Source organism: Rhamphochromis longiceps, linkage group LG14, assembly GCF_057381845.1.
Source record: "Rhamphochromis longiceps isolate RC_006_pf linkage group LG14, R_longiceps_female_GT1.1, whole genome shotgun sequence".
In the NCBI taxonomy this organism is placed as follows: domain Eukaryota; kingdom Metazoa; phylum Chordata; class Actinopteri; order Cichliformes; family Cichlidae; genus Rhamphochromis; species Rhamphochromis longiceps.
This window is the reverse complement of record NC_140570.1, coordinates 37,271,897-37,296,913: the sequence shown is the minus strand read 5'-3', so window position 1 is coordinate 37,296,913 and position 25,017 is coordinate 37,271,897. Positions and strand designations below refer to the sequence as shown.

The following is a 25,017-nucleotide window of genomic DNA, read 5'->3' as shown; positions in this document are numbered from 1 at the left end:
CTAGAAATTGTTTCTTTGTTCAGATACAGAAATCACTGCAATAAATAATATTTACTTTAAACCTCTCCACCCGTCAGCTGCAGGAAAAGCAAAAGAATCTCAACAGGGCTGAAAGACTATTTGTGAGTGAACATTCATCCCCACCATCCCAAATAACAGCAAATAAAAAAAGAAACTCTACATCATACAACACATGTACAACATACCATCATATAAACAATACATAACAATTAAATTTCAGATTAAGAATAAAACTCAATGTCAGTTTGGAACAAGATTTAAAATGAGATATAAAAAGCATTCTCCAATATTCAGCATAAGACAGTATAGCATATAAATATTTACCACCTCTAAACTATTTCAATAAAAGGTTATTAATACAATGTCACCCTAAAATAATAATCCTAATCCTTTTCAAAGTCTTTCCAAAAAGTTATACAGCAACCACAAAAGAGATGAGTCAACATTATTATTATTGTTGTTGTTGTTGTTGTTATAAGTCCATGTTATTACACAATTTTATTGTTGCACTTGTTAGGACTAATTGTGACACGTGATCCACGAGAACAAGCCCTCCGCCCCTTCGTGTGTGTGTGTGAAATAAGGTTTCTGGGAAGATTTCACAGTAAAAACGCTCCTTTTGTGCGGGCTGACATTACCTAATGCTGAGCCGGCTCCAGCAGGAGTCTCGCGAGATTCTGCGAGGTGATAAGTTGAAGAAACATGGCGACGTCTAATTTGTTAAAGGTAAGAAGCTCTCGAATATATCGCATTTCCTATGCTTGTGCGCACATTCAGTCTCTCCGTTTCAGTGTGTGTTCACGCCTCTAACGGAGATATGTGCTGTCGGTGCCGTGTTTTGCATAAAAGCGCGCTAATTTTTAAATAAACGGATTAAATGTACAAATAGGTGCGCCTGAAGTCACAGTTGTCACCGCTGTCGTCTGTCCGGTGTTAATATCGGAGTCCGTTTGCCCCGGTATTCGTGTATGGCTCCAGCAGAGCAGAAGCAGAACCGAGCCCGTCTCCTGCGGTTCTTAACTCGAGCCAAACCGTAGCCGTTAGCCGGTCACCTCAAGCCGGCGACGACGAACCGACAGCCGGAGCCAGCTTGAAGCCAGGGAAACACGGTTCGGGGAGAAAATCAACCGACAGGACATCGCGTCAACCCCGCAGCTCAACCGTAAATACGTTTCTTTTGGCCAGGTCTTTATTCTTAATTGGTTTTAGCGATCTAACAGCCGGTAAACCGACACCCTCCCTCTGCAACCGAAACCTGCTAAATCTACAAAAGCCTCCATTAAACATAATGTCTTCCAGCAGCAAACGTTAATAACACACCGGGCTACCTATGACAGAGGCGGTCAGGTCGGTGCTGAACATAATTATCGACAGGCGGCTCCCCTCCCATCTGACCCTTGACCCTAACTGCTGTCACACTGTTGGGAGACTTGATGAGCAAACACACGTGCTGTTTTTCAAGCAGACTTGATCTCTCCAGTGTGTCCCAGTGTGAAGGAGCAGGAGCTCTGCTTTGAGTGCCTCCTAAATCACAGAGCCCCTCACCTTATCCCTGTCCATAAGGCTGAGCTCATACACTCTTCAGGGGAAGCTCATTTCCGGCGTTTGTATCCACAATCTCATTCTTTTGTCACTACCCAGAGCTCATGGCTTTAGGTGGGGGTAGGAGCGTAAATTGGTCAGGTCTGTGTCAGATTATGAGCTCCAGAGGATGAGCAGCATTCTCTCTGCACCACAATTCTCTGATTTTACGGTCCAGAGGTTGTTGAAAAGGCCAAGAGGAAAAATCTTGAGGTCGGGAGCTTTTCCCTCTTTCTAAAACAGCCTGGCTTAAATACAGCGAGCATAGCCCTGCACATTTGAACAGAAATGTGACAAAGTGCTGAAATGTATCAAAGTCCATGAATGTCCTTAAACATTGCAGAGTGCTTAAAATCGAGTCATTCTTCCAAAAACCTTGCTTTGATTGCTTAAATGAAGTGTTAGATGGGCAGATATGAAGAAAGAGTATGAGAAGTGCTCCAGTACTCTAAATCTGTGGTTCCCAAATGATGTAAAACAACCAATATTTTATTATTACTGTGTAAGATGGCATATAAAGTAATGTAACAGTACACAGTCATTTCCCCTGGGGGAGAAAAAAGAGAAAACCTTTGTCATAGGTAGCTCGGTCTGTTTGCATAGTTACTGGATGATGGGGATTATGAGAGTGAGAGACAAACCAGGAAGTCAAAGTGGGTGTAACAGGATCATTTTGTTTTGGGGTTTGTTTTGCGTGTGGCTCAAACCACAGCTAACTACCAGCACCGATCACCCGTCAGCTAAAGAAAGAAAAAAAAATGTTCACAGAGGGCTGGAAAACCATTTGGTGGATGGTTTGAAACTGAGCAAAATGAAATAAATTAGGTGATGACAACAGCCTGCATGCTAGTGGAGGTTCATGCCGACAAACCCAGGTTCATGCTGTTTTCAAATGGCTAAATGTTACCTAATCTTACTAAGATCAAACTGCTGAAGGGAATTCAATTAAATTGATCACAACATACATGAATTAAGACATAATTATAGATCAGAATTTGTCTTTAAAACACACATTGAAGGTTTGTGTCCAAAATGAATGTTAAGTTTTTGGGGGTTTTAACAAATAATTACTACTTTTGAAAAAGAAGCTTTTTTTTATGTTATTAGATTAGAGTGGATCATCTGCTCCTAAAGAATAAGATGATGAAATTTATTATACGTTATAATTATTTATTCCGCTCAAATAAATGGAATGGTGCATAGCTCTTTAAAAGAAAAGACAAAATGCAAGTACAGCTAAGTGGTTGTCTTTTCTCACTCGCTTGGGTTGGTTTCCTCTTATCTGTGTACGTGTAAAAACCGTAATCAGTGAAGCCTTTGTTTTCGTGATATTTAACACATATTTGTCCCCAAAGTCAGGACAGAGTTGGGGCTCAAAGCTTTTCAGTTTGTTAGAAATCCACACAAAGAGCTGAAAGAACTGGTGGCTGTGGTAGTCTTTAAATTAAGAAATGAAACCGAACCTTTCTGTTGCAGTCAGTGGTTCTGTGTGGCTGTTGTTTTTGTGCCATTTTAAATCCCTCTCACCTGAATAAATAAAGGTTAAAGCCTATATTGTTCTGATACATTAAGTCCTCCTTATAGTGTCTCTAAGTTTGCACAGATGTAAATACAGGTGTGTGTTCAAACACTGATTTGAACTTTGCTGTGAGTTTAACAGAAAAAGTTTGAAAACCTCTGCTCTAAAGTCGTCTTTTCCTTCTTCCAGATCTTATATAAATGTGTGCAGCTGAACAGCAAATGTTACCACAGGTGTCACACGAGTGTTTAAAAGTCTTGCTTATGTAAAAATATTAAAAACTTCACTGCAGTGACTGGCCTGTGGTCGTTTGTCTGTATTTGTGTACGTCTGCCTAGTCTTGCTTTCTGTCTTCACGTCTCTGTTCTCATGGCTGTTTTTCTTCTTCCTCCTACTCCCATCCATCCCATGTCTCTCCTGCAGAACAAGGGGTCCCTGCAGTTTGAGGACAAGTGGGATCTGATGCGGCCCATCGTCCTCAAGCTGCTCAGACAGGAAGCTGTCACCAAGCAACAGTGGTTCGACTTGTTCTCGTAAGTGATGCTGTTTTGCTTTGTCCGTTAGTTACACAGCAGCTGCTGACGTTTCTGGAAGCAGCTGCTTTATTAGTTCATTTTCATGCAGGTGTTCTTCAACGGGTGTTGTTATAGTTCTGCAATGCTTTCACAGGTCCTGCAGATCTTTCAAAACTCTTAAAGCTTCTGAATCTATAGAGCACAACAGTGAGATTCTGGAAGTAAAAATCCAGTTCACGTCCTCCACAGGAATTTTGATAATGAGCCATAATGTTGTAACCACGTGAAGTGGACTGAAATATTGTGAAATGCTGCTAGGCGCTCCTGTAGAAAGCACACGTCCATACGATATCAGCTGTTTTAACCCAAAAAAGACATTTTATTTGTAATGTCATGAAGAACTGTTTGACCCACAATTCTAAATTTAAATAACGACTGATTGGTGCAGGTTGCTGTTACCATGGAAATGTTTAAACCAGTGCACGTCGGGTCACTTAGTGAACGCAAAACTTCAGAAACTGCAAGAGCGGTGATTAGTCGGGAATGAAGCTCTGCAGCATATCGGTCCGAGGCTATTTTTACTGCACACACCACGATAATGAAAAGGAATAAACTCAAGAAGGCTGGAAGTCGTTCTCTGTGGAATCTGGGATTTGTAGTCCTTTATGTAATGAGTTGTTCCTTCACAGTTAAAAGTAAGTATGCACATGGTTTTGTACAATTTTTTTTCCCAAATCACATCTTTAATGGTCATGATGCAAATCGGAGCAGGTTGGTTTGTTCAAACTTTAAAAATCTTCTATTTAGGATTTTCCAAAAGGTCAGTGGAGAAAGTAAATGGGGAAATTCACTTCTACATACGGAGCCCTTGAGAAAGTGAGCCGTCACTGTTGTTGCCCTCTGTTCACCTAAAACTAATGTATTAATATCAGTGTTTTAAGATTCATTTATTAGAAGTAGCTCAGTGAACAGTTGCTCCTCGGGACGTAAAGTGGGTGGTAATCAGAAGGCCAGATCAATGTGGTATAAATGCCAGCAGTCCCTTTAAATTCAGCCTTTCTGACATGCGTTAGCTCACCTTTTATGTTATCTCTGTACAGAAATCCTTGTGCTAGATTCCAGACTAACCAGTGTGTTGTGGAAACCTCAGAGAAAACTGTTATTCGTAGTTTAGTTACAGGTAACTCTGATATTTCCTCCCATAAAGCACGAGTGGACAGGCCCACCAACTCTGTCGGTTTCTTGAAGGAGGTACAAGTTCCTTTTGTGTAAACATGGGCATTATATGATTTTTTTTTCCCTTTTGTGAATTAAACAGCTAATTGAGATCTTTACTTACTAATGTGTGCCTGTTTCATGTGTGCATGTGTGGTCATGTTGGTGTTACCCCCAACGGGAGACAATAAAATACTTAACCCTATTTTTTGTTCTGCTAAGTCTGTTAGTCCAGAACATTTCTGACGAGACAGCAAGTTTGCAGCTGATGTAGCCCAAAACATCTCAGAGCAGTTTGTTGTTAGTAATAACAGGGACACCTAACAGCTCACAGAGCTGAACATCTGGAGACTTGTTGTTGGTTTTTCTGTTTTGGTAACTATAAAACTGGTCTTGAATTTAATGCACAGTAGCATTAAACATATCTTACAAAGGCTGAAGATGTGGGAATCCTCAAAGTAGTGTGGAGTTTGTGTTTCCATAACCGCTTCATAGAATAGAAAACAACAAGCAGCTGCAAGTAAAACCCACAAGGACATCAAGGCATCTTTTCACTGGTGCTTTGACCTGTTTGCTCATGAAAATATGATGATTTTGTCTTTAAAATTTGTGTTAAATCATAAAAGGCGTGAAAGTAGCAAGTGCTATTTCAGGAATTAAGAGCTGTATAGAGGATTACATTTATATTTAGTAAAGCACTTGTAACAGCTTTGTTGGAGAATTTCATTTATCTAGCCTTCAGTCTTGTCAAAGATTGCAGAAGATCGTGTGATTCATAGGTTAAAAGCCCTGCAAGCCTTTTTTTTTGTGATTTTTGCACTATTTAAACTTGAACTGTGTGGAGGCCAAAAGAGGTGAATAGGAAGTTGGTGACTTGTCATTTGGTATTGAGAAATATGATGAAAATAGCAGAACAGGAACATGGAGAGTTTTACTGCGACTTCTTATCTTATCCAAAGATGTTTAAAGAGAGAGTGGTCCAACAGTTGATGGAAATTTTAGCAAGTTTATAACGTTTCATGTGGAGACAGGAGCTCACAGAGCGTTCATATGTAAGGTGCTTAGTTATAGGTGAGAAGGATTAAATAAACGTGGCGAGCAGGAGAAAGTCCCCAAACTCAGTTATCCAAGAAAACAGCTCAACCCACCATTTGTTGGTGGATCAAACCAGCAAAATGTTGTTTGCTGGTTTGATCCACCAGCAAACATCATTTTCTCCACATCACGCTGGAGTTCCTGGATCCAGAATAATATCTGCATCTGGGCTTATTTGGACTATTCTCTTTTGAACATGAAGGAAACATCTCACAGTTGTTCTTATTTTAATGTGATATGTATTTGTAAAGATATGATGTCAAACCTCCAGATTTTCTTATCTAACCTCATTTCTTAGTGACACAGAGAGCAAAAAAAAATCCTGGATCCAGATCAGGTTCAGGTTTATCACAGTGCAGCAAACTGGGAAGTGAGAAAAAAGAGAAAACCGAAAAAATGGCCTGAACATTTCCAGAACAGCAGGTCCTGTGGTGTGGAGGTGGGGCTTCTTCTAATCAGTTATTATCATCAATGTTGTGATTGTAACGATTAAAGCCCAGCCTTGGGTTGTCGGGGCAATCTAATGTACTCCTAGTGTCAGTCCAACGCTTGGACTGATGGGAGGGTTGCATCAGGAACAACATCCAGTATAAAATCAGTGCCAAATGAAATATGCAGATCCATCTGCTGTGGTGACCTCGTGGGAAATAAGGGAACTGCCAGAAGTATTTTACTGAGATGTAACTCAATTAAGCACGTAAACAGATTTATTGAACTTAAAAATAATTTTTAAAGTGAATGTCTTTGTATTTTAATTATGATTTAATTGGAAAATAATCATTTGAGCTGAATACAAATGCAGTAGCATTGCAGGGAGTGAATGTTGCACTAAGTTTGAGTAATTTCACAGCCCTGAGCTGCAACACGAGGAGCTTGGATGTTATTACAGAAAGTTATAATAGAAAGGTGTCTAAACACATGTGGACACAGATGTGGTTGCGAGGGTGGTTTTCCACTGTCATTAAGACCTGTGGGTGTTTTGGGTTAAAGTTTTTAGACTCTCTTGGGGGGTTCGGTGTTTGTGTTAAGCACCTGTATTTGCTTTGTCTTTGCACTTTTTACTGTCAGGCAGCTGATGACCTCTGACCTAGAAAGGAGCTTTATGAAGAAGCTTAGATTACTCTAAATTTAAGTTTACATAAAAAAATTTCAGGTCTAAAGCCTCACAGATGTGCTCTTTCTGTCCTCCAGAGATGTTCACGCTGTGTGTCTATGGGATGACAAAGGACCAGCCAAAATCCACCAAGCCCTCAAAGACGACATCCTCGACTTCATCAAACAAGCACAAGCTGTAAGCAGATAAACTCAGATCATGTCAGGAGGATTAGGCGGAGTCATTGTCCAAAGTTGCCCTTTTCCACATGTTGCATACTCGCTCCTGGCATCTTCTCAGAGCTACGAGTACTGTGATTGGTTTAGAGAAGGGACCTGCTTCAGTAGAGTGACCAGGAGCCTCTTTACACTCACTTGCTAACTGTGATTTCCCCACAACATGTCATGAAATCGGTGATGGGGAGCTGGAAGGTTAAATCCTGTTTCAATGTAACCTCATCAGACATTTGGGCTCTCACATCCAGGTCCATTGTTTACAGTATAAAATGCCTCAAGATGACAGTTGTTGTGATTTAGTGCTATATAAATACATTTTGAGAGTTGGGTGGTTTGGTTAGCAAGCTGCATCCATATACTGTACAACTACAGACACAGACATCTGCTAATTAGTACAAAATAAGAGACTAATCAATTATTAGAAGCAAGCATGACCATAAAACGCATGAAAACCACCAGATGTGACCTTTAATTGTCATGCTTACTCTGGAAAGGGACAAACACAGACATGATGAGTGTGTTTGTTTGTTTGTTTGTTTTCTGGTTGATCCATATCACCTCCGTCTTCGCAGCGAGTGCTGAGCCACCAGGACGACACAGCTCTCCTCAAAGCCTACATTGTGGAGTGGAGGAAGTTCTTCACCCAGTGCGACATCCTGCCCAAACCCTTCTGTCAGCTGGAGATCACACTGATGGGAAAACAAGGCAGCAACAAGAAAACCAACATGGAGGACAGCATTGTACGCAAGGTGAGAGGTCAACATATGAGCTGGGGAACCAGAAGCACTAAAGGAAGCAGAAGGGAAACACGGTGGCTGGTGTGGACGGCTGATTGTGAAGAAAAGCTAAAGAAGCAGGAGGGGATTAGATGAAAGAAGACAAAGCCTTTTATGAACTTTATAAAGTCATAAGTGGAAATCGTTAGTAGGGAGGGCAGATATCAAAGTGGAAGAATAGTAAAAGGCAGAAAGGCTGCGAAAGAAGAGGCTCACGCAGAAGAAAACATTGAATTTTAACTGTTATATGTAGACGGTGGAGAGCAGCTAAGGGTCAGTTAGCCTCGAAATCTCGAATCAGTGAACAGCTTAAAACATGACTCATACGATATTTATTTGATCTCTGTGAGGAAGGTCTCGGAAGTGAGGGGGATGCTGTGGGTGAGGGAGTGTGACTCAGCAAGCAGGAGGTTTTGTTAGAAGCGCTTCATAAATAAATTCGGCTTCACTATTCTCAGGTTGCAGGAAACTGATGGTATTATTGTTTAACTCCCTCCTTATTTTTCACAGCTGATGCTGGACACGTGGAACGAGTCGATCTTTTCAAACATTAAGAGTCGCCTGCAGGACAGCGCCATGAAGCTGGTGCACGCCGAGCGGCTGGGCGAGGCCTTTGACTCTCAGCTCGTGATAGGCGTACGAGAGTCATACGGTAAGACAGGGGGGGGCATGTGCTCCATCACTGCTTATCCAATTTGTAAAACCCATGAATGGTGGATGTTCAAATCTGCCTCAGAAGAGAAGATAAAATAATGATAATAAAAGCCAAAAACAATATTTTTGAAATCAAAGTGATAAATTTAGGAAAGATAAGGGAAAAAAATGTAAAAAATATACAGTGAAAATGTCAAGTTATGAGGAAACAAACTGTATTCAGCCTTCAGTAGCCCCAAAATGTCATCATAGTTTATAAAAAATCTTGAAAAATATAAATAAACACTTTCTTACTTCTCTCCCACCAGTCAACCTGTGCTCTAACCCGGAGGACAAGCTGCAGATCTACAGGGATAACTTTGAGAAAGCCTACCTGGACTCTACAGAGAGGTTCTACAGAACTCAGGCGCCGTCCTACCTGCAGCAGAACGGTGTCCAGAACTACATGAAATATGTACGCCACAATAGTACTGATGCATATAAAATGATCCCACTAATGAATACGGAAGTCCACCTTAAAACATTTTGAGGACAGAGCGTAGAATAAAGTTGTGCTCCTGGCTTTGTGCATTAATGAAAGCTTTAGCTGTTTGAACCTAATCTTCATTTTCTGTGTTTCTGTGTGTTTCCTTACAGGCAGATGCGAAGCTGAGGGAGGAGGAGAAGAGAGCGCTTAGATATCTAGAAACACGTCGTGAATGTAACTCTGTTCAAGCAGTAAGTGTCTTTAAGAGGAACAGAAGTTCTTTTACTGTCCTGAACGTGTGTTTCCAAACTGTCCCATCATCTGCTCACGTTATATTCAGTGTACTGATGCAGAACATCATAACCGAGCCTGATTGTGCTCTACACATGACACCGAGGTAGGACAGATAAGATTATTGGCCTGTGGAGAAAGCTCATGTTAATTTCTTTGCCTTCATAATTTATGTATTTCTTGATGTATATAACCAACAAATTAGCAGATTTATATTTTTGATTCTATGATCTAAATCTGCACAATAATTAGTATCGATCCATCCAGCCATCCATTTTTCTAACAGCTTATCCAGTTCACGGTCGAGGGAGGGCTTGAGCTCATCCCAGATGACTTTGGGCTAAAATTATTTCTACTAAGAGCTTCTCAAACTTTTGGGAGGCAGGGACTCCTTACAGCGGGTAAAAAGTTTTCGAAGGGCTGCCTTACGATCCTCATGCTGATAAAACTCTTTACGCTTTAGCTTGGCTGACTTCATTTGCTACCACTCGAAGACACATAACCCGTTTTGGTCTTCCATCGTCATTCTCGATAAAGCCAAACTCAAACATAACCGTCGTCATACTTTCTAATTTTAGCTGGTTTGGCTTGGACTTAAAAATGTGTCCATTGGGCTAATTAGCTCAGGCCCGGGTGATGCACATGTATTTATGTGCCACGACATGTTTCCAGTATATGGCTCGTGGAGCCCTTGGGGTCCAGGCACCCCAATTTGAGAGCCACTGTTATAATGAATAAATGAACATAGTGAATAAGCTAATTAAAGTTTATTCTGCTACCCGCCTGGATGCTGCAGGCATCGCTGCCAGAAAGAGAGACGGCTTTTTTATTTCTGGAGTTCACCTGAAATCAAACGGCTTTCATTTGACTTTAATTGAGTTGTGCTGTCACTGTGTCGACACACCTGAAGGTAGAAGGAGATGCTTTTCTTCATGTTTAAGCTTGTTGAACAGGTGCTTTCATGAAGAAAGGGTTGCCATGGACCCTTTACCCCCTCAGGTTTAATTCTGACTGCAGTAAAAAGCACAGCTGGTGCTGACTCAGCTCCACCTGTTTTCACCATCTTGGTTGCCATGCTGGCTCTTTGCTTCAAACTTCTGTTGTTTGTCACATATTTTGTTGTGGAAAAATGGGGCCTGCTTGGGCTCCTAAATATGTTTTGCAGCCTGCGTATGCTTACTTTAACTCAAAACTTCTGACTGCAAGAAAAAAGAACTTGTTATATCTTGTACACCTACGACTTCACCTGTGAAAGTAACAAGTAGTTGTAACAACAACTTCACCTGTGAAGTCGTGAGGAAACAACCTCAGGTCAGCAGCTCATCACTGAACTTTCTCTCAGTCATCCGTTGGTTGTGTTGAACCCTCCCGTGTGTGCTTTCCTTCATCTGGCCTTTCTTTTAGGGTCACTTCCTGTGTTGGTTTCAGTTTAAACTGAATTTCGGGAGTCTTGTTAAATGTACGTGCTGCCTGTTAATTTATATCTTGTCCTAACGGCAGTCTGTATGTTCTGTGTATCCTCACAGCTGATGGAGTGTTGCGTGAACGCTCTGGTGACCTCGTTCAAAGAGACAATCCTCGCCGAATGTCCAGGAATGATCAAACGCAACGAGACAGTCAGTGAGTACCTCAGCAACGTCGCTGCTGAAGTTAACTCTGTTGATTCGCACTACAAAATATAACATCTGCTGAAAATAGTGGCTTTGAAATTCACTGCTGCATCAGTCAGGGTCGATTTAAAGATAGAAACTGCTTCTGCTCTGGTTTCCTGCATGTAGAGCTGTTTGTTCACCAACCACAGTCAGGGCTCGTGAGCATTTACGACACAAGTTGTTTTTATTAGTAGAAGGATTTATAATTAAATGAACAAGTTCAGCTTACTCTTTAAGTTGGCAAAAATAATTTTGAGGACTTGGATTATGGCAGTCCTCAGCCATCTGGGCTTTCCATGAGCCAGAAAGAGCAGGAAGTTTTAGTTTCATCCCACGTGCTTCTTGTCCAGTGTGTGACGCTGCTTTTCTCTGGAGCAGAGCTGCACCTCATGTTTTCACTGATGGACAAGGTTCCCAACGGGATCGAGCCCATGCTGAAAGACCTGGAGGAGCATATCATCAGTGCTGGACTAGCGGACATGGTGGCTGCTGCAGAGACTATCACTACTGTACGTGCACAAACACACACTTTAGCAACCACGGTCACTCGAGGAAGAATCAGTCAGTTCCTGCAGCTGTTCCCCTCAGAGTCGGCTCAATGTTTTTTATTTAATGAAGCCATGCAAATACATTTAACATAGTTACAGGTGTACGGGTGAAATCTGGCACTTTTAAAGTTGCTCTTTTTCTTTAAGTGCAAGGTTTGGACTCCTTTGTTGTACTCGGGAAACATTCATAGTATGAATAAACCTTGCATGGCTTCATTTAAGTGGGAACCTTTTTGAGATTTGAAATCATTTTTTGTATTTTTTATGGAATGAGCCGTTTGTTGGCATGTTTGAAAGATGAGAGATGAAAGTTAATATTCGAGGTCTGCTCTGACAGCATGCTCAGTCATTTTTAATGTGTGTGTGTGTTTGTCCAGGACTCTGAAAAGTATGTGGAGCAGCTGCTGACTTTGTTTAACCGCTTCAGTAAGCTGGTAAAGGAGGCTTTCCAGGATGACCCACGCTTCCTCACAGCAAGAGATAAGGTCTGTTTTATCTGACTTCCAAAGAAGTCACTCCTTTAAGTTTAAATATCCAGTGATATTTAAATGAGAATGTGCAGGCCTGTGTATTCCTCACAGGTCAGGGTCAGGTGCAGCGTTTGGGCTGGTATTTTGGTCAAAGTTCATATGAACAGGTTTCACTTTTACAGTGTCGGTGCTACAGCACAGCTTCAGAATAGCAGGAGGGTTCTACACGAATACTCCAGGTTCATAAGAACTTAACTGTAGCTTTATTTATCCAATGTAATCCACCGGGAAGAAAAGTGATCCGGTGTTCACACATGTGGATTCATCATACTGTCACATCCTGATCTGTGCTGATTCGAGGAGGTTTCTGCTAAAATAAACAGAATGTCTTAAATCAGAGCAGCATGGACTACTGGAGGTGGGGGCTGCTGGGATCTCTGTTAGGGTTACAGTAGAAATCAAACATCACATGTTATTTTGTTCAGCTGTTAGCTGGTTTATCACGGACTTCGGGAATCTTTAGTCTGCTGTGCTTTTGCTAAAACCACTAGTGAAGAAATCAAATTGTTTCAATTTATTGTCTGAAATGGAAAGGCTTTAGGGCTCTTTGGTATTTTAAGAATTGTTTTTCTCATTGCGGTGGTATTTTCTGTTACCTCGCAGGCTTACAAAGCGGTCGTCAATGATGCCACAATCTTCAAACTGGAGCTGCCGATGAAACAGAAAGGGTATGTTTGGCCACTGTGGGTCTTAAATTGCTCGTCGCTGGTTAAAACTGGTCACAGTGTGTGTGTGTGTGTGCATAAATGTGTGAATGCATTTCCTTGTTGAATCAGAGTCGGAATGAAGACTCAGCCGGAGTCGAAGTGTCCGGAGCTGCTGGCAAACTACTGTGACATGCTGCTAAGGAAAACCCCGCTCAGCAAGAAACTGACCTCAGAGGAAATTGAGCTCAAACTCAAAGAAGTGGTGAGTCTAATCTCAAAGCATATCAGTCCATTTATGACTTCCCCTTCTCTCGTTCTCTCGCAGATTCATGCTTTTCTCTCCCCTCCTTGCAGCTCTTGGTGCTGAAATACGTCCAGAACAAAGACGTGTTCATGCGTTACCACAAAGCTCATCTGACCAGGCGCCTCATCCTGGACATTTCGGCCGACAGCGAGATTGAAGAGAACATGGTGGAGTGGCTGAGAGTGAGTTCAGCTTTTCTTGAACTTTCAGCAGCAGAGTCATAAAATCGCTACTGATTTCAGCGACATATTAACATATGTATTAATATCGCATTAATATATTAATGCAGCAAAATTCAATTCAGTTTTATTTATACAGCACCAAATCACAACATCAGGCACTTTATATTGTAAGATAGACCCTACAATAATACATACAGACAAAACCCAACAAGCACATGACCCCCTATGAGTGAGCACTTTGGCAACAGTGGGAAGGAAAAACTCCCTTTTAACAGGAAGAAACCCCCGACAGAACCAGGCTCAGGGAGGGGCGGGGCCATCTACTGCGACCGGTTGGGGTGAGAGAAAGAAGACAGGATATAGACATGCTGTGGAAGAGAGACAGAGGTTAATAACAAGTATGATTCAATGCAGAGAGGTCTGTTAACACATAGTGAGTGAAAAGGGTGACTGAAGAAGAAATACTCAGAGCATCATGGGAATCTCCAGCAGCCTACACCTATTGCAGCATAACTAAGGAAGGATTCAGGGTCACCTGATCCAGCCCTAACTATATGCTTTAGTATAAATTAAAGTATTAAGCCAGTTTTAAGTGCTTTTATCATTTCTAGGGTGTCCTGTAAGTGATTTATGTTTTTGTGCTTATGCAAAACATCTGCTCTTCCCGACGCAGAAAAACTGGTTACTTGATAGAGACGAAGGCTTTGGTTCTTTTAAATATTTTATCACATCATGCCATGTGATGTAAATCTGATGTTTAACAATCAAAATACCCGTTTGTCTGATTTTATTGCTTCCTTTGTGTGTCTGTGTGTGGCTGTAGGAAGTGGGAATGCCTGCTGATTATGTGAACAAGCTTGCCAGGATGTTTCAGGACATCAAGGTGTCAGAGGACCTCAATCAGGTCTTCAAAGAGATGCACAAACACAACAAGCTGGCACTGCCAGGTAACACACACACGCACTGTAGCATACAGCGCAACTATTTTTATGCTAACATGCGTTAGCTATGACATATGTCTGCGATATTATGTGTAGCATGGTGCCGCACATGTCTCAAACAGTTAAAGCACATTTTGATTATGACGTGTCACGTATTAAACCGAGCGTAAACGGTTTCTCTTGATTATTCACTTCATCTTTTCCTCTCCGTGCAGCGGACAGCGTGAACATTAAGATCCTGAACGCCGGCGCCTGGTCACGAAGCAGTGAGAAGGTTTTCGTCTCGCTGCCCACAGAGCTGGAGGACCTGATCCCCGAGGTGGAGGACTTCTACAAGAGGAATCACAGCGGTCGGAAGCTCCACTGGCATCACCTCATGTCCAACGGCATTGTGAGTGTGTGGAGTAAAGCAGAGTTCCTGCTGCCATGAAGAGCGGAAAACACGAATCTCCTGGAAACTAAAATCTGAATACATTTTTCTGTTTATCTCATCTCTTCTTTGTTTATCTGTCATCCATACAAATTTGTTCAAATTTTTTCTGCATGTGCAAAAAACAGGGCATCTTCCTGTCTGTACATTTCAGAATTAAAGCCCTAGAAATATAGCAGTGTGGGAGATTCTGGGAATTTAAATTAAATTAAATTTTTGATTTTTACAAATTAGGAAATAGAAGATTTTTGTTTCTTAACGCCTTCTGTTATGAAGAACGCCTGATATTTGGAGTTAAGGGAACTCTAAATCTTCAATTTTATTATCAAACAGGACTTTTATAAGAAATTTGGATGCAAGAATGTCCATAAACGTAAATAATTGAGAAAAGAACTGGATTAAATAAAAAGAACACAAGTTATTGAAAATATCCTTTTTAAATGATACTCATGTGTGCACACCTGAGCATTTTCTCACGCTCGGGTGATACTCTCTCAGTTTTACTCATATTTTCATGAACTGTTCTCCTTCAGACGTTTGTTATCTCTGTGATCTTTTTTCTGGTCACCTCTGTTTACACTTTCCAGTTTTCAAACAGGGATTCTTTGGGTCATATGGAAAGTTAGAAAAAGAGTTTAACTTGACAGTCTTTTGGAAGTGCTGGTTGAGACTACTGGAGAGTTATTCTGGTGTATTTTTTAGCAACTTTTGTTTACAGCCTGCTGCTGCCCACCTTTCTCTTTAGAAGATATCGGGCTACCAAATCAGCACTGACACTCGCCTTTCCTTCCTTGTCCTTTGGTTCTGCTCTGATCAGATCACCTTTAAAAATGAAGTGGGGCAGTACGACCTGGAGGTGACGACGTTCCAGCTCGCCGTGCTGTTTGCCTGGAATCAGAGACCCAGAGAGCGAATCAGCTTCGAGAACCTCAAACTGGCCACAGAGCTGCCCGACGCAGAGCTACGCCGAACACTCTGGGTCAGACCGAATTTCTCCACTTACAAGTTAGACGAGAAATACAGAGGATTTAAAAGTTACTGAGGTTACATCAATTCTTCGTAACTTGTAGTAGAGATAACGCTGCCTGTATTGCAAAGCCATCCACCCAGTGGAGACGGCAGATGTTTAAACAACACTGTGATTTGGTTAAAACGTGAAAAGACTTCTAAAATAAAAGGGAAGATTGTGTCTAACTTTGTTTGAGAAGTGAAAGGACATCTATTCCTTCTCAACCTTTGGACAACAGGCAGGTTTGAACTCAGAGTCAGCTGTGCTCAGCGCTGTTAGCACTGCCTGTACTACATTTTTATTTTAAGACTCTTAAGATTAAAAATGTCTTTTGCAGCAGTGCCCCGGCAAAGGCAGGCATCGGGTCAACCAGCAGTGGTTACATAGATTAATAATGCATGCAACAACACGGAAGAAGTTTAAACATGTAAGATCATTAATGAAAATACTACATGACATAAAAACATAGTAACAGGTAACTGTCACAGTTATGCCACAAGGGGGCAGTAATGTTCCAGCAGCCATGAAGTAACTGTCTGCAGGTCAGTTAAAATGAGCTTAATGCTGTTTAACCTGAGCAGCTCTTTTAGGTTTGGTTCATTTTGCAACTAATTCCACAGAGAAGGAGCCTGTGAACGCCTGTCTGTACGTCTGCAAGTAAGATGGGAACAGACCAAGAATGGACTTATTAAGCGTACACCAGTAACCGATTCTAGGGAAAGAAAAAAACATCCTAGAATGAAACTTAGCAACAGTTATGCCCACAGAAAATCAGTGGTGATTAAATAAGAGTCAAGCTGTCCTTTAACACGCAGTATTTGTGGCTATGATGATAAAGTTTAACTTCAGGTCTCCTGCTCTCTCCTCACTGTGCAGTCTCTGGTCGCCTTCCCGAAGCTGAAGAGGCAGGTGTTGTCTTACGACCCCCCGGTGAGCTCACCCAAAGACTTCACAGACGGCACGCTCTTCTACGTCAACCAGGAGTTCTCTCTCATGTAGGTCTTGGCATTTATACAAATCTTAACCTCGGGAAATGATGTGGACATGTTTAAATGTTTCATTGTTATTATAATCCACTCATGTACGGAGTAACTAAAGCTCTCCTCTATATCACCGCTGTGTAAGTCCCAATATTCAGATACTGATCTGTGTCTAAATGTTGACATTTTTCTCAGTAAAAACTCCAAAGTTCAGAAGCGGGGAAAGATCAATTTGATTGGCCGTCTGCAGCTGACCACAGAGCGAATGAGAGAAGAGGAGAATGAAGGAATCGTTCAGCTCAGAATACTGAGAACTCAGGTACGGGAACACTCCACCCGCACAGACTGTGTGCAGCCTTGATGGCTGCAGGACAGAGATGCTTCAACTCTGCTGCTTCTGTTCAGCTCATCTGGGGCATGAGCAGGTTACGGCTCGACAACAGTGCTGGGTGTTGCCGTTATCACATCACATTTTTCATTAATGTAAAGCACAGTCAGGCTTTACTAAATTCACTAATTTCATTACAGTTATACTGATGTCATTACCTGCATTACAAAAGTTGTTCAGTTATCTGGAAGCTGGGCAAGAAAAAAATGAAACAATTTCTTTTCTTCTTCATGTTTTTCACTTGCGCTACAATCAGCTGATTTCAGTTTGTATGTGGGAGGAAGAAAATTGTGACGTGGTACAGCTTTGAGGAGCGGAGATATAAACATTACTTTTATTGAATGAAAAAAAACACAACTTCAGCAAACATCTGCACAGCCAGCATGCTAACGCCAAGCTAGCCAGGAACCCGTTAAGATGTCGTTAAGGTTGAGTGCACTCTGACCTCAGCACTGCAGCCACAGCCTCCGTTTCTACCTGTTTCTACCTACCTTTGTATTCACACGTAAATACTACAAGAAAGTTCGTATGTGTGTCCTCAGTAGTTATCTATGTGGGATTTGTGTTTGTTTATGTGACCGTGCGTTTCAGGACATTTTACAGAGTAATGATAAGGCAATGTAACGGTAAATGTAAATGACTTCATCAGACAGTTAGCACGAGGGTCCATGTGGACGTCTTCATGCCTGTGTGCAGACGCGTCCGTAGAGAATTTACGCCACAATTCACCAAATGCCCATGTGCCTACGAGGCAGACTTCAAAGAGTTAACAACAGGTTAATAACAGGAGCAGAGTATAATCCAGGCTTAAATCAGTACGACCCTCTAAATGAAATGTCGTCCATCCCTGGTCTACACAAAGTTCTAACATTTCCTTTTCTTTCCTCTCCAGGAGGCCATCATCCAAATCATGAAGATGAGGAAGCGGATCAGCAACGCCCAGCTGCAGACGGAGCTGGTGGAGATCCTGAAGAACATGTTTCTGCCTCAGAAAAAGATGATAAAAGAGCAGATCGAGTGGCTCATCGAGCACAAATACATAAAGAGGGACGAGGCGGACATCAACACCTTCATCTACATGGCCTAGGCAGCGAGGACGGAGTGTGTGTTTTGCTGTTTTTTACGACTGGCCTGCATCTGGCGCTTTAAAACCTGCGAGATGAGACAAACAAGGACTTAAAGGATGTGTTTGAAGAAGGAGAAGAGGGCTGGGAGCGCGCTGAAGGACACGGAAAAGCCTTTTTAACAAAAGTGTGGCTATTGTTTGTGTTTGTGAGACGCCAGTGTGTTACCGGAGTGTCATTTCAAGCCGTAGCGTTGAGTCATCTGGCCGTGTGTTTGTCCCTGCTGCCCTCTAGTGTCTGCTCAGAGGAGAGGAACGGCGGCGTGCGCCGTCCGCCAGCAGCTCAGAAGAAGAAAAAATAGTGATGTTATTGAATACTTCCTGCCTTACTTTCATCAGCAGTGGACTTCGGAGAAGGAGGTGGAGAAGGAGTGAGGGCAGAAAAGGAGAACAAAGCTGATATCAGTCCTTTGCTTTCACTTCATGCGACGGCTGCCATGTTAGCCGCAGCCATTCAGCATCCCTCCTGTCCTACACTGATCTAATACTCGAAGAGGGAATGCAGAGTGAAAGCTGCCATCGAGGAGGAGAGAGACAAGTTCAAACTACCGAGGAGTATTTTGCCAAATCGTGTGTGTGTGTGTGTGTGTTTGAGTGCATGGTGTGTATCTGATCTTTTAGTTGTGCGTGTTTGTATGTGTGTGTGCACTTTCAACAGCATGCTGCTCTATAATTTTTTTTCCCCCTTCAGTGGAGAATCTGTCACACTTTGGTTGTTTCAGAAAGGGTTGGGAATTTAAATGCTGGTATTCAGATTTTTTTTGTGATCCCCTGACCGGGCTGCAGGTGACATCATCTTTGCAGAGCCTCAAGAACAAAACGAGAAAGTGTAACTGCCCCAGTGTGTGAGGTCTGGACTGTGCACGCACTCAGATGGAAGTTCAGTGTCTAAATTTTTACCTCATTCATTCTAAGAGTGTCTCTGTTTGTTTTTTTGTTTTGTTTTTTTTTTGCACAGTTAGAGAAAACCACACAGCTGCTCTGTTGCTTTTACTTAAGGTTTGAATGAGCTGCTGGTGTTTGGACCTTTTTCCAAAGCAGAACACTGTCTGAGTTTGTGTGATGTGTGCGCACCCTTTTGTTCTTCCTTTCTGCCTGAACTCTCAGAAACCTACAAATCACCTTCAGCCCATAAACCTTCATAGTGTTTGAAGCAAAGCAACAATTTAGTCCCTTTAAAGCAGCTCTCACGATTCTGCAGCCATAACTTTAGTTCCGTTATCACCGGGACATAAAAACTATTTAGAATTGTCAGTTTGTCTCTGAATCACAAAAGCCTTTAAAAGATTGGTGACTGCCTCAAAACAAGCTGAACTTATTCTACACACTTGGTCCAGAGCAACAACACGATTGTTTCTCATCACACCAGAGCTCTGAATTTGCTCCATGCTAATGGAGTTGGAGTAAATGATGAAAAAGTGAAAACGTTTCCCTTTTTATTACCATAATGAGGACCTAGAAACACCTGCCACCACACAGTGAAGCTCCAAACGTTTAGGGGGAATTAAATAAAACAAAATCACAGGATGTGTCAGGGGGTCGAACCAAAACAATTTTTAGAGATGAAAGTTGTAAAATTGCAAAGGAAAATATGCAGATGTGCTGTACAGCAGATCCATTACACTTTATATACTTATCATAAATCTGGCACAGGACGACACCTTAAAGAAAAAAGACAACTATGAACTTCCTGTTCAGGCTAATGTGCTATTTCCCTATGTTAAAGAATTCAGCGACCTTTGGGAGGTGACCGCGCACTGCAGTAAACACCATGTTACATACAGTAAAGGCACAGAGGCTGTTTTATCATATTTAACCAAAATCTTAGCATTTTCCATACAATCTATAAACATTTGATAAGCTTATACTCACATAAGGCCAACTTAAATCGAGGAAATGTGTTGAGGATAAACAATAATCCAGTGTCTGATTGGTGCAGGGCACCAAAAATTCCACTAAACGGGAAACAACCCTCTAAAAGTAACGAGTTCTTCTTCTGCTCTTTCTCACCTGATTGTCATTTGGTGCTGTAGCCTCTGCAACATCTTCAAAATGAGTGTGAAAATGTATTTTGTCAGCTGACCGGTCAGTGAATGCGAGATCAGCTGCAGTGAATTATAGAGAATAAAAAGCTGCTGAGGTAAATATGGAGAACCAATCAGTGCCCCCCACCCCTCACAATCAGCAGATGTTGTTTCTGTAAAATTACTTTAGGGAATTTAATGAAGACGTGTCAAACTTTACATCACACTATGTCTGCAACTCACTTAGGGGTGAGTTGCAGACCCTTAAAGTACACAGGGTTGAGTGGAAGATTGAACTTTTTAATTTATTAATTTCCAGCATTTTTCAGCCCTCATAACTCCAGATTAACTTCACTCCACGTGTCATCACCTTAACAGAGTTTTAGTTTTTTCCATGATTTTTGGACACGGAATTATAATAATGTAAATAATGTGTTAGTCCCCGCAGTGAAATTACTCCTCTGCATTTTAATGTCTATAATTCTGAGTAACAGAACCAGGTTTTGGTATCCTGGAGAAAAAGTGCGTTTTGGGTAAACCTTCAGTAGTCATCTCACCATGAGGGATAGGTGGAGGATCAGACCATGCTATGGCATGAAAAGGTTTCATTTTTAGCTATGTTTTGATGCCAAGCTCACCTTCCAGAGGTGATCCCTTCATATTAAAAAAACGTGGCTGATTTTTATCAGTTGCACTGGGAATCTTTTTGCTCTTGTTGAACTGAGAATCAAATCCTGTGAGCAGTGAGGAAAAAGAAAGACGACTGTGAATGTGTGGGGTTGTTTTTTGTTTGTTTGTTTTTTAATATTTATTCTGTATTTATGAGGAATGTTACTTTTTGTCCATTTTTTTTTTCTTGCCTTGTTTTTGCAAACACGTCTGTTGCCGTTGCAGTACTGACTTAAACAGTACTGACTTAAACAGTACTGACTTACTGACGCTCTCTCCTCTGTTTTAGCCTGCAAAAAAAAAACTGTTAGTCTAATTTATTTCACTTTCCACATAAAGATTTATCTGCAATTTTGTCAAAATGCTGAAGCCGCTTTTAAGTTTGTTACTGCGACACATTGATGTTGAGAATAATCCATTTTACACACTGACGTGCAAAAAAAACCATTTTAAAAAACGCTGGAGTTTTCGGATTATTGTGAACTCTTCTGAATGCAGTGAGGCCGTCTGCCTCAGGTTTCACCTGAGATGAAACTAACTCCACATGTCAGTCGCATTATATGCAGTTTTATTCTCTATGCACAGGCCTGGCTCACTTAGTTGTTGTTTTTTGTTTGTTTTTTGCAGATGATACCCTGTTGTATTTTTAAACACATTTGAGGACACTGAGGGACTTTAATGAGTTCTTTCTTTGTGTGATCTGTGAGGAAAAACACTCATTTAATTATATTCAGTCTCATCTGTCTCTGTGTTAGTCAGTAGGGGGTTTCCTCCTCTGGTTTTCTGAAGAGAAAAATCTATCCCAAAACTCTTAAGTCTCAGTGCTGGGCTGCTTTATTCTTATTTTCTGTCAGAGTTGAGGAGTTAAACAGTTAAACCTGCAGTAATCTGTCACACAAAGCACAGAGACGTACAGCAGAACTGGCACAAAATCCCAAATATGGTGCACCATCTAACCTCTTATTCCGCTTGTTCCGGTGGTTTTAGAGGTTTGGTTTGCCTATAAAGATCTAAAAAAGAAGAATTGCTCCACGACTATCAGGTCAGCATGCATGATCCCTGTCTCTTAGGATAGTTAAAACCTCTGAGAATCTAATCTGTGTGTCTCATACTGTGCATGTGTTAAGCTGCTCTACCCTGCTTACAGGTTATCTGCAACCTGCTTTGCAACCCACCAATACTCAATCTCCTTTTTTTGTTTTTAAACTGCTGTTTCAGATTTATTCAGTTTCAGATCCACAGTCATAGGTGACATCACTAGCTGGGTTTATTTATAGGCGTAAATCCTCAAATCCACATACAGCTAACTGGATGAAATAGATCAATAACTGGACCCAGCACACTAAATATTTTTGGGGTGGGTCCTTCCTTTGTTTATTGTTTCTGATAAGCATCTTTTTCTGGTTGAGTTTTAACTTCTGGCCTCAAGGTGTACTGTGTCGTTTTGATTGAAGAAGTTCCAACAATCACAGAAACTTGGTCTGAAAATCATTTTTTCGATGGTTGGTGCTCAGAAATGATAACTTGTGAAAAACTAAGAAATTCAAGTTTGTTAATCTGTAGTTGGAGGGGGGAAATGTCACCAGTGAGATTACAGAAGGGCATCAAGGTACAAAGCTGGATTTGTACTTACAAATCTCCAAAAATATTTCAGGCACTGAAACAAAACTTTCAGCTTTGAATCTGCCATTTAATTATTTTTTTCTCTTTTGTTTTTCTCAGACTTCACCTCACTGTTGATAGAAATTATCATAGCCGGGCTAGTGGTTGTCTTCAAAGTTTAAGACTGAAATAACAACCATCCATCCATTTTCTTCTGTTTATCCTTGTCAGGGTCACAGGGTAGCGCACATAAGTGCTCTATCCTGTGACCCCAGCTTGATTCATTCATATAAGCACTTTTATTCTGTGCTTTCTTAAGCATAGTTTTCATTCATCATCCCATGGATGTATTGGAGAGTAGCTTGGGGTTGGTATCCTGCCCAAGAATATTTGGTATCTAGACTGGAGCAGCCAGGGAACCAACAACTTTACAATTATAAGATGACCTGCTCTACTTCCTGACATACAAATCTAAATCTTCTAAATTTAGCTCAGGCATTCATGAATCCAGATGATGTTTGTAATCTTCTCACTTGTTCTGAAGTTTATAAGTTTTAACTCATAATGAGAGGTATGTGCAACAACCAATCCGTCAGATGTATTTGTGGCTTCCAGAGGGTGGGTTACTGTAACTCTGATGTCCTTTCTATTCAGCCCTCACAGAAAATTGTACAAATCCTTTTTGGTGTTTGTGGGTTTTTGTCCTGTTAATTTTTGACATCAGCTTTATTTGTTAATGTTTGCAAGGTTTGCTGCTATAGTAACAACAACAGACGAGCTCAGTCTCACTCACTCTTTGCTTACTTGACAACTTTGGGTTTGAATTCAAAGAAAGTTAAGGCATCCTTCCCTGTGTGGCCACACTTTGAGAAATTTAGAATTCGTTTTCTAATCACTTTAATGCTTTTTGTTTAATATGTCAGTTATGTAGAACTGAACACCTCCAGTTTAACTGAATTTCCATCAGCTTCAGCTCTGCTTTGTATTAAGTGCTAGTTTTCAACTATTACCATGTAAACAGACTGAACTCAGAGGGTAAGCATACCTGTTGCCTGTCAGACTACTGGCTGAACCCGAGCCTCACTTGAATTGTTTATACAGGCTGACAAACTTGAATTTCTTCAGAGGTTTTTCAGTTTCACTGCATCATTTCACAAGCTGTCAGTCTTCAATAAAGGGAACCTTTTATTCTTCTCACTGTATGTCATATACATGTACTGTTAGAAGCTATTTTACTGGCTAAAATGACAGAGTAGTGTCATTTATGACCCCATTATTTAGCTTAAGGTTTCTCTCCTGATCTTTTAGGAGACTATAAACTTTGCATCAGTACCAGATATTATAATAGAAACTCATGAAATGGACAGACTTGTTTTAAATGGCTCTGTCTGTGTTTATCGTACCTATACTGTTTCCCTATCTATGACGTATTCTAAGATATGTCTTAGAACTGAAGAAGCTTCTCTGATGAGGGGTGGAACATCTTCAAGAAAATTAAAACAAAATCCAAGCTCCTTAGAGTACCATGACCTGGATAACTGGGAACCTACACAGACATTTTATAATATTCTTAGTCATTTGTTTATTCATTAGTTTTTGATCATTTTTGTGCAAAAAGGAGTCGACTGGACTCATTCCTACATCAGCTGAGCTGTCAGTTTGGGCATTAAATGTCTGTCTCAGGGCTTCTGCAGCAGTAAATCTTTGCATTATAGCTGTGTTAGCCATGGTTCACTACAAAACATCACAATGATTCATTCCCACTTTTAAGCACAACACAGGGATTAGAAATGGGAATTTACCCGTAATGTCTAAAAACATAAATATATTTCCTCACAACTTTCCATGATCTTTACCACACAGGTGGGCAGATTATCTTACAGAAAACTATGAAAGGTTTTCAAAGAAGGAAACTGACAAATTGTTGGGGAAACATTTTTAAGATAAAAAAAAACACAGCAGTAAATATAAGTATTTAGTTGAGGTCATAAAAATTGGATGGAAGCAGATTGTTTTGAGTATGAAGGGAAAGACTGAACGAAAAAAAAATAAGAATGATTTCGATCTTCGAGTCATGCAAAGCTACTCTATCAGAACCCAATCATCAAAATATGGAAATAAGCATAAGTGGACGCCTTTAAACTTCCGTAACTTCCAAAGCTAATTCACTCTCTCCAAAAACAAGCTGTTCAGAATGTGAAATTTAAATAAAGAGAATCCCATCATTTCAGTTTGTATCTTTATTTAAACAAAAACAATACAAAGACAACATATCAAATCTTTTTTAATAAACCTTAGATTTTATTTCAGCAACATGTTCCACAAAAGTCAAACCCAACTGCAGAAACATCCCACAGCTCGTTAAATGTATTAATGACATGATTCCCAAAGAAAATGAGGGTTTAAAAAGTAAATATGAGGAAGCTTTCACCACTGTGAAAGGATGTGTGAGTAGAGTTTCAAAGTTTTTCTCAATGTAAAATTTCTTTTTCCAACTAAAAACAAGGGTGTCACCACCTATGTGAT

At 40.9% G+C, this 25,017-nt stretch overlaps 1 protein-coding gene across 1 annotated transcript; it reads left to right on the top strand.

Annotated features, from left to right (window-relative positions):
* Nucleotides 1-600: 600 nt before the first annotated feature.
* LOC146654632 (cullin-5-like) lies at nucleotides 601-23,684 on the top strand. Its single transcript, XM_085379637.1, has 19 exons — nucleotides 601-747; nucleotides 3,545-3,654; nucleotides 7,138-7,237; nucleotides 7,848-8,024; nucleotides 8,562-8,703; nucleotides 9,014-9,159; nucleotides 9,342-9,422; nucleotides 10,989-11,082; nucleotides 11,493-11,623; nucleotides 12,040-12,147; nucleotides 12,796-12,860; nucleotides 12,969-13,101; nucleotides 13,194-13,325; nucleotides 14,149-14,272; nucleotides 14,482-14,657; nucleotides 15,514-15,675; nucleotides 16,582-16,700; nucleotides 16,881-17,004; nucleotides 17,966-23,684. Exons 1-19 carry the CDS (start codon nucleotides 724-726, stop codon nucleotides 18,158-18,160), a joined length of 2,343 nt encoding a protein of 780 aa, XP_085235763.1. The 5' UTR covers nucleotides 601-723; the 3' UTR covers nucleotides 18,161-23,684.
* The last annotated feature ends 1,333 nt before the right edge of the window (nucleotides 23,685-25,017 follow it).